The sequence below is a fragment of the Harmonia axyridis genome, chromosome 3 (genome assembly GCF_914767665.1).
Source record: "Harmonia axyridis chromosome 3, icHarAxyr1.1, whole genome shotgun sequence".
NCBI lineage: Eukaryota > Metazoa > Arthropoda > Insecta > Coleoptera > Coccinellidae > Harmonia > Harmonia axyridis.
Genome location: NC_059503.1, coordinates 11,005,567 through 11,013,378, shown reverse-complemented (window position 1 = coordinate 11,013,378; position 7,812 = coordinate 11,005,567). Strand labels below are relative to the sequence as shown.

The following is a 7,812-nucleotide window of genomic DNA, read 5'->3' as shown; positions in this document are numbered from 1 at the left end:
GGGGAATGATACAGGATTTAAACTTACTGGTATTAACCTCGTTCCTTCTGTCTATCAATTAATACTGAAATCTTCTTCTTCTTCCTTATTCATAAGACCATGTCTTGTCATCTTCTGTTCATCCAGCCTCTTGCGATGTTGACGTCCATACTGGAATCGTTCCTCAAATACTCTTATTTATGAAAATAAACCAATTCCTTCAACGACGGCGTAGTAATTTGAATGACAATTTATTTGTTTGGATTCCGAAAACTGACAGGATAACCAAAAATGGCGGTGTGTGACATCACACTAATAGAGCGTATGGGGACGGGGCGCCGGAGAAGGTGTATATGGCAGGGGTTTTTGTCCCAAGCAGTACAGCTCTTCCAATAAATGAGCAGCCTTCAACGCCATCCCTAGGGTTAGCAAAGAGCTACCACAAAATAGTGTTTTTCACGCAAGCGAAGTCGAAACTAGTTTGAATAGAAATCGGAAGTTAATAAAAACAACTATGTAACTACAAAAATAGTTTTATTCTTCTCATAAAAAAATTTATATACACACGTATATATGATCACTTAAAAGATATTTTCATAGAAACCAAGTGTATAAAATAATCCGAAATTCATCATTCATTATAAAAACAAAAATTTAACTACAGCTTAACATGAGGACAATTCTCATTTAGATCGGGATTTAATAAAGATAAAATTGCTCCAACTAAATGAAGAGATCCAGTAACTAAAACATTGTATTGTCCTTTATGATGTAAAAAATCCATTGCCTCTTTAACACAAGGAAAAACACATACTTGTTCATCTTCAGGAGCACTGCTCAACCATTTCTCTTTATAAGTATTGCAAAGAGATAGTTGCTCACCTACAGGTGATACCAAATTAATATTATCTGGAAAAATGATTTAAATTGCACCATAGTTAATCCACTCAAAGCCAATCAATTATTTTTGAAGAAAATCAAATTCCCAAGATGAAGATGAAGTATCTAAATATGGGGAAGAAATTACATTATAAAGTGTAGTATATATTTAGTAATGTGTTACCAATAATGAAAGTTTGAATTTGAAATCTTTAAATGAAGCAATTTCATTCAATTAATGCAAAATGTATTCAAATTAGAATAGGTTATTCGAGAAATATTTAAAATCCTTTCTACTTATTCAGTGATTTTTATTTGTTTATGAAAAGTTAATATTTCCAATTCCCATAAATATTTCTCAAAGAACTGAAATTCAAAAGACTGCCAAAAGACAAATTCACGTAACAAAACAATCAAGTTAATTATTGATTCAAAGTTTTCTTCAATGAGGGGCATGTAACTTATTATTATTTAATAGTATTTCATTGATAGTTGTTGAAATTCGATGTTGTTTCAAATGCCCTAAATTTTCAATAATTTTGAAAAAATAAATATGTTCAAATTCTGAAAATAACTGACATTATTGTAGAAGTTTTTAGGGTTTTTTGTAACACAATATTTTTGTATTGCCAACCACCCTATTTCAAAATCAGAATTGCTGAAGTCTTAATTAAATATAAATACCTGGGCACCATGATCAACCAAAAATAATGACTGCTCGGAAGAAATAGAAATAAAACAGGCAAGAGCTATCTTTGTGAAAATGAAGCGGGCATTCTGCAGTAAGGACACCATGCTGGATTGTAGGTGAAATAACTACCATGCTATGTGTGAAAAAGAAAGTGGACAGAAGAAGCATAGAAAGGGGACTCTACTCCTGGCTGAGAAACCTGAAAGAGTGTTTCATCTGCCATTTCAGCCAGTTTTTCAGATCTGCCGTGTCCAAGATCTGGATAGCCCTAATGATTGTCGACCTTCGGAACAAAGATGGCATGAGAATAAGAAGAGAAGAAGTGTTAGTTAATTACCCACAATAGGAGAGCTATTCTCCCTAAAACTGATTATGGTAAATTCAAACCCATTTTAGTAGAATGTAAGGATACCACTCCAATAAAAATGTAACTTCTATGAAGATCTAACATACCCGCATTTACATTTGATGTATCAGCAACATTAGGAACAAAAATAATTTGTTGAAACTCGCATTTTTTTAGTATTGTAAAGAATTTTTCACATGATCTGCCTCCTGTTAAATTGAATATCAAAGCTTTTTTGCCTTCTCTTTTTTTAATTTCATTTAAATACCATTTTACACAAATTTCAATACTTTCAACAGTATGGGCACCATCGATAAAGAAGCTGTAAGAATAAACATTTTATGGCATTTAATAAATTTTGGCAATCATGTTATAGAACAATTTCATTTCACAAGAACTACAATAATAATTACGTGGTGTTTCCTTTCTGTTGGATATCATATCTTCCGGGCCAAATGCAATTTTCAATAGATTCTCTCAAAACATCTGCATCCAAGAATGAATTGTTTTGCTTTGATCCTAAAATATATAATAATTGGAAGTTACTAGGTTTGTACCTACATAAATATTTGTAATAAAAATAAATGAGGATGCCATATGCATATAAATCTAATATACTGAATGACCACTTCTCATTATTTTATTAGTTATAACATGTATTATTTTTGCTTCAAATAATATAAAATCTTTATAAAAAATTATTCTGCCAGTAATGAATTGATTGATGAAAATGATTACTACTGAAATCTAATACTTACGAGAAATCAGCCATTCTTCAGCCATTTTAATAGCTAAATTAATATTTGTTTGAATACTGAGTGGATACTTTTGCATACATTTCAAATGACAATAATTATCAACAACATTGAGAGTACACTGAAAGGCATGGAACAAAATAAAAAAATTAAGTAGACAAATAAATCACTATCTATTACCTCTTTTTCAATACTTCTTTTTTGTAAAATATCATAAGCATCTTTAGGTTGAGAAACAGTGAAAACTTTACTATTTTTCTTCATAATTCCAGCTTTATTCCATGCTATACTTTCAATGGTTTTTCCAAGGACTGATGTATGATCAAAACCTAAAGATGTGATACCAACTACTGGAACATTTCTAAAATATAATACATGAAACTATATATGAGGTCATTGAAAAACATCCCAGAATAAGTTCCATACTTTTCAAGCTTATACAGTTCACTGAATGTCTACTTAAATTCTTTGAAGAAAACCTAATATTATCACTGGGCATATCTGTATGTTACTCAGTATATATTTATAGGATTTATTTGAGCTAATTTTCATACTTTACTATATTTGTTGGATCATATTCTCCTCCAATTCCCACTTCTATTATGGCAACATCAACATTTTCCTTCACAAATATATGCATTGCCATTATAAATAGAAGTTGAAAATAAAATGGTAGATCTTGCTCACTCTCCTAAAATCATTGGATAAAAAAGTAAGAATCATTTGAATAGCTTGATGGGCAACCTTGTGAGAATTCAAATTTTTCAGAATGTTCCAGAAGTATTGGGAGAAAATTTCCTTAGATATTGGTTGACCATTAATTCGTATTCGCTCTCTGACTTCAATTAGATGTGGTGAAGAAAAAAATCCAGTTTTATAACCATTGTGTCGTAAAATACTCTCGCAAAATGCACAAGTTGAACCTTTTCCTTTGGTTCCACTGACATGTATTACTGGTAATTTATTGAAATCATTAATATTCATTCCACTTCTGAAAAATAAATCAGACAGACAAAATTTAGACTAGTTAACTATAATTCTATTTATTGGATATCAAGGAAACTTTCGGTATACTAAACACACCGAATGAGATATTTCTTGACAAGATCTAATTTATGTGAAGATGTCTGGCTGGAAGCAATTGTTTGGGTACTTGTGGTCAATAAATTGTTCCTGTTTGATTGTACTTCATTCAAGAATTGAATTGCTTTCTGAAACAAAATCAAATGAATGATTTTAATAACTTCAAATGCATCATATTCAAACCTCATAGGTTTCTGTTTCAATTTGAGTCATATTTGGTAGTTTTAGGTGATTTATATGCAAAAACCTACGAAAACGTGATAGATTTCTCGTCAAAAAATACATCAACATTCAATTATTGGTGATAAAGGCAGTAAAAATTTTAATCTTCAAGTGATAAATTACGTCATTATTTCAATGTACGTTGATGTTACGATCTTATCATCTGTTCTCAATATTCATACATGATATTCTTGATAGATAATTACAACAAAAACAATAACAAATCAGGATGTAATTAAAATATGGTTATATAACTTAACCACAGAATCTATTGCTTGAAAGGATCAAACACAGATTACGGATAAAATCCGTAATCTGCCGGATCAAAGGAATTTGGAATTTCATATCTATGTTCTGAGGACTTTCTTTGTCACCACAGAATATTTTGAGACCACAGATGCAAGGATTTTTCATAGAAAAGAGTAGTTTTTCAAATTGGGGAAGTACCCATAGCCGATGCCCGATACAGACAGCACAAAAATCATCCTACGATGTTACAATAATTTATTCAGAACATTTATTCCGGTTTTGTCTATACTAAATAGTAACAATGTACTAATATATTGAAAGCAAATAAACTTCATTATTCATCTAAATAATTATTTGATATTAACATTTGCAACTTATTCGAAATAGATCCCTAGAAGAAGTATTTAAACCGGAAAATAACCAAATCCCCCATTTTAAAAACTGATTTTCTTTAAAATTTCAAATGTTTTCAAGAAACTTTGAAACCGTATCAGCAAAAAAGGAAGTTGAAAGACTTTTTATCTCATTTTCGTTCTATTCGACATTGTTCAAAATAATTCATAAGTTTAGACATCTCAAAATCAGACATAACCTATTTATTTGACTGTTTTTCAATGAATATTTTCAAGTTGAGGTTTTTGTTTTTATCTTAATATTTCAGAAAGAAATAATATTATTGGATAATTACAGTGATATTTATTGCAATTTGGTAGAAAATGTCTACTAGAAAACGTAGTACTTCAATATCTCGCCGTCAATTGAAGGAGAAAGTTGTTCAAATTTATGAATCCCTGCTAAAAGGAGAAGAACAATACAAGGAAAATTTATTTTTTTGGGATGAACTCTTTCTTCTTAAGCCAAAGTTATCAGTTATAGAAACTGAAATTCAAAAGTTGTCACCTGAACAACTTCTAGTTGCTAAAACAAATATTTCATTATTGATAGAAAAATGTATAGATACGCTGGATCATCAACACAGTATTAGGATTGTCAATGCATTGTACACTTTGTGTGGGTTGATTCAAGCTTTATTTTTGAAAACTACAGAGATGAAATTGAATCCTATTTCTTTTTTGGCTGATTCTGAAAATGAAGATGAAAAAATACAACATTTACTCAGTTTATGCCAATCAATCTTACAAGGTAAGACTTAATAATGTTTAATTCACCTATAACTTGAAATATAATGTCTGGACTAATAAATATTATTTTTTAGGAGATTCTCCAGAAAATATGAAAGAACTATGTCTTAAGTTACTTTTATTATTGACAACGTGTCATGATAATATAAATGAAAATCGTTTAATCGAATGTATAATGGGATCATCATTATTTGAACATTTGATACAACTTCTTTGTGATGTGCCAACACGGCAAAAACATGGTTATAATGTAGTTTTACTAATAACGATATTAGTTAATTACAGAAAATACGACACAACTAATCCATATATTGTGAAATTATCAATTCTGGACAATGAATTAGCCCTCAATGGATATGGTCAAGTAATTACAGCTTCTTTAGCAGAGTTTGTTAATGGTTTTAACTGTGAACAAAATGACAACCAAAACAGTTCTTGGCTATCATCAATAACTAATATTGTCGGAAATATGTTTATCTCAGAGGAAGGTACTGTTAGAATACAGCAAATGCGAGCAAATAATGCTTTAGTATTGGCTTTATATGAAGCTGTTCATTTGAATAGAAATTTCATTACAACTTTAGCACAAACTCAGACTGATTCAAGTTCTCCACCTTCCCCTTGTAATACTTTAAGTGCTTTACAATCAAGAACAGATTTATCATTATCTAATATAACTTTCGATATTACTAGTCAGCCTTCTAACCTATTGGTGACATTTTTCACTTACTGGTAAGTTTTTAGTCTTATTTTTTCAATTGAGAAAATAAATTTATATTTGCATATTACCAGCACTGTAATTTTCAAGTGTTCCTTATATTTTTCAGTTCCATAGTTATGCAGAATACGAAGACAGAATCTGGAAGTAATACTGTGAAGCTGTGTTTTATTATATTGGGATGTATTACCGAAGATCAATATGCTAATTCATTAATGCATGATGTTAGTTTAGCATTCAAGGTACATTTGTATCGGTTACCTATGCGGCATAGAAAGATATTCCCCGAAAGGACAACTACTTCTCAGCCTTTAGTTTGTACATTGTTAGGTAAGCTAAAATTATTTCAAATAATAATTTAAGAAAAAGAAATATATACACAAATATAATGTTAAGCGTACCATTTATATTTAACTTATATTTGCAAAATTTTTAATTTTTGGTTATCAATTTATTTTTCATTTCAATATCTATTGTTTTCATAACATCATGGTAAAGAATTTCGGTATTCTTTAATATTTCAATTTTAAAAAATAACTTTTATATAAGTCTCATGAAATTTTCAATGAAATAATAATGATTTGATGTCATATATTCCAGATCTTCTTATAGAATTTATTTTGAGCCATATGATGAAAAAGTTTCCTATGGAACTATACACTCTTTGTATTAATGTTATCCAAAGAATATTATGCTATCAAAAGAGGTGTAAAATAAGGATAAATTATCACTGGAAAGACCTCTGGACTGCTCTATTATCTTTATTGAGATTTATAGTACAGAATGAAAACTATTTAGCTAAAAAAATGAATATTTTCAACTTATGCTTGATAATTGTGAATATTTTAAATTTCTTCATTACCTATGGAGATACATTTTTACCTACTCCTGGAAGTTATGACGAATTATATTATGAAATTATAAGAATGCATCAGGTGTTTGACAATGTATATTCAATGGGTAAGTAAATTAATATTATATTCATTACAAGAATTTAATAACATGAAGTGAATATGATAAAAAAAATAATTCTTTTCCTATAATAAAAAAGTTATAGCAAAAAAAGTCAGGAAAAAAGAGTACTAAAAGGTTAAGGGGTAGCTTCGAAACCATTTGAATCAAGAATTCTTGCAATTCTATAATTGATCATTTAAATGCCAACTATTGAAATAATAAATTTCTCTAACTGCAAAACATTTTGGCAGTTCCATGTACTTTTAGATGATTTTTTAATCTACATCAATTTTATGGACAATTGAATCTATTGTATTGTAATTTCATGGAAAATATTTGACAATTTTCAGGATTGCGATACTCCACAAGTGATGGCGATTTCAAGAATGATGCATTAAAATTGAACAACAGTTTGATAAATGTGAGAGGAATTATCAAACATTTCAATCCAAAAATTGAGAAATGGTTATCAGCAAATGGATTATCCACTCCTACTGAACAACAGATTTTGGATATTGTAAAAAAGAATTATGATAGCTTGACGTTGAAACTTCAGGACTCTCTTGAACAATATGAAAGGTACAGTGAGAAGCCAAAACACGAACAGTTTTTCAGTCATATGATTAAAACTATTGTGAATGATACCCGTTGTAATATAAATATAAGCTATGTAAATGAACAAAGTCAATAAAGTTATATATTTCACACCAAAGTATTTTCCCCTGTTACTGAATATTTTCATAAAATGTGAAAATTCTATAAAAGAATTTATATAAGTATTAGTGGCCAAGGGG

The 7,812-nt window shown here is 29.5% G+C and overlaps 2 protein-coding genes across 5 annotated transcripts; one reads left to right on the top strand and one right to left on the bottom strand.

Moving 5' to 3' along the window:
- Nucleotides 1–496: 496 nt before the first annotated feature.
- Nucleotides 497–4,236, bottom strand: LOC123676321 (folylpolyglutamate synthase, mitochondrial-like). 4 transcript variants are annotated; one of them, XR_006746915.1, is made up of 10 exons: nucleotides 3,917–4,234; nucleotides 3,734–3,861; nucleotides 3,395–3,641; nucleotides 3,205–3,341; nucleotides 2,831–3,011; nucleotides 2,654–2,771; nucleotides 2,309–2,414; nucleotides 1,887–2,217; nucleotides 1,543–1,832; nucleotides 755–888 (listed from the first exon to the last, which is right to left on the bottom strand). XR_006746915.1 is itself a non-coding variant. In XM_045612149.1 (9 exons), the coding sequence occupies exons 1-9, from the start codon at nucleotides 4,022–4,024 to the stop codon at nucleotides 638–640; spliced, it is 1,491 nt and encodes a 496-aa protein (XP_045468105.1). In that variant the 5' UTR covers nucleotides 4,025–4,236; the 3' UTR covers nucleotides 497–637. The 4 variants fall into 4 exon arrangements, 2 of the variants coding, with proteins under 2 accessions (XP_045468105.1, XP_045468104.1); XR_006746916.1 differs by having other exon boundaries at nucleotides 2,003–2,217; XM_045612149.1 differs by lacking the exon at nucleotides 1,543–1,832 and having other exon boundaries at nucleotides 497–888; nucleotides 2,003–2,217; nucleotides 3,917–4,236.
- Nucleotides 4,237–4,746: 510 nt separating this feature from the next.
- Nucleotides 4,747–7,723, top strand: LOC123676318 (armadillo-like helical domain-containing protein 3). The gene is made up of 5 exons (XM_045612143.1): nucleotides 4,747–5,347; nucleotides 5,421–6,078; nucleotides 6,174–6,394; nucleotides 6,665–7,024; nucleotides 7,369–7,723. The coding sequence occupies exons 1-5, from the start codon at nucleotides 4,921–4,923 to the stop codon at nucleotides 7,707–7,709; spliced, it is 2,007 nt and encodes a 668-aa protein (XP_045468099.1). The 5' UTR covers nucleotides 4,747–4,920; the 3' UTR covers nucleotides 7,710–7,723.
- Nucleotides 7,724–7,812: the final 89 nt, after the last annotated feature.

What these genes read in the sequence shown, in the direction of transcription:
- LOC123676321 (XM_045612149.1), bottom strand. Translation starts at nt 4,024, where the DNA reads ATGTTGATGTATTTTTTGACGAGAAATCTATCACGTTTTCGTAGGTTT. An exon ending in TGAAGAATGGCTGATTTCTC is followed by an intron (nt 2,415 to 2,653) that starts GTAAGTATTAGA and finishes TATATATTTTAG; the next exon opens with GATCAAAGCAAAACAATTCA. An exon ending in TACATCAAATGTAAATGCGG is followed by an intron (nt 889 to 2,002) that starts GTATGTTAGATC and finishes TCATTTTTCCAG; the next exon opens with ATAATATTAATTTGGTATCA.
- LOC123676318 (XM_045612143.1), top strand. Translation starts at nt 4,921, where the DNA reads ATGTCTACTAGAAAACGTAGTACTTCAATATCTCGCCGTCAATTGAAG. An exon ending in ATGCCAATCAATCTTACAAG is followed by an intron (nt 5,348 to 5,420) that starts GTAAGACTTAAT and finishes ATTATTTTTTAG; the next exon opens with GAGATTCTCCAGAAAATATG. An exon ending in GTGACATTTTTCACTTACTG is followed by an intron (nt 6,079 to 6,173) that starts GTAAGTTTTTAG and finishes TATATTTTTCAG; the next exon opens with TTCCATAGTTATGCAGAATA.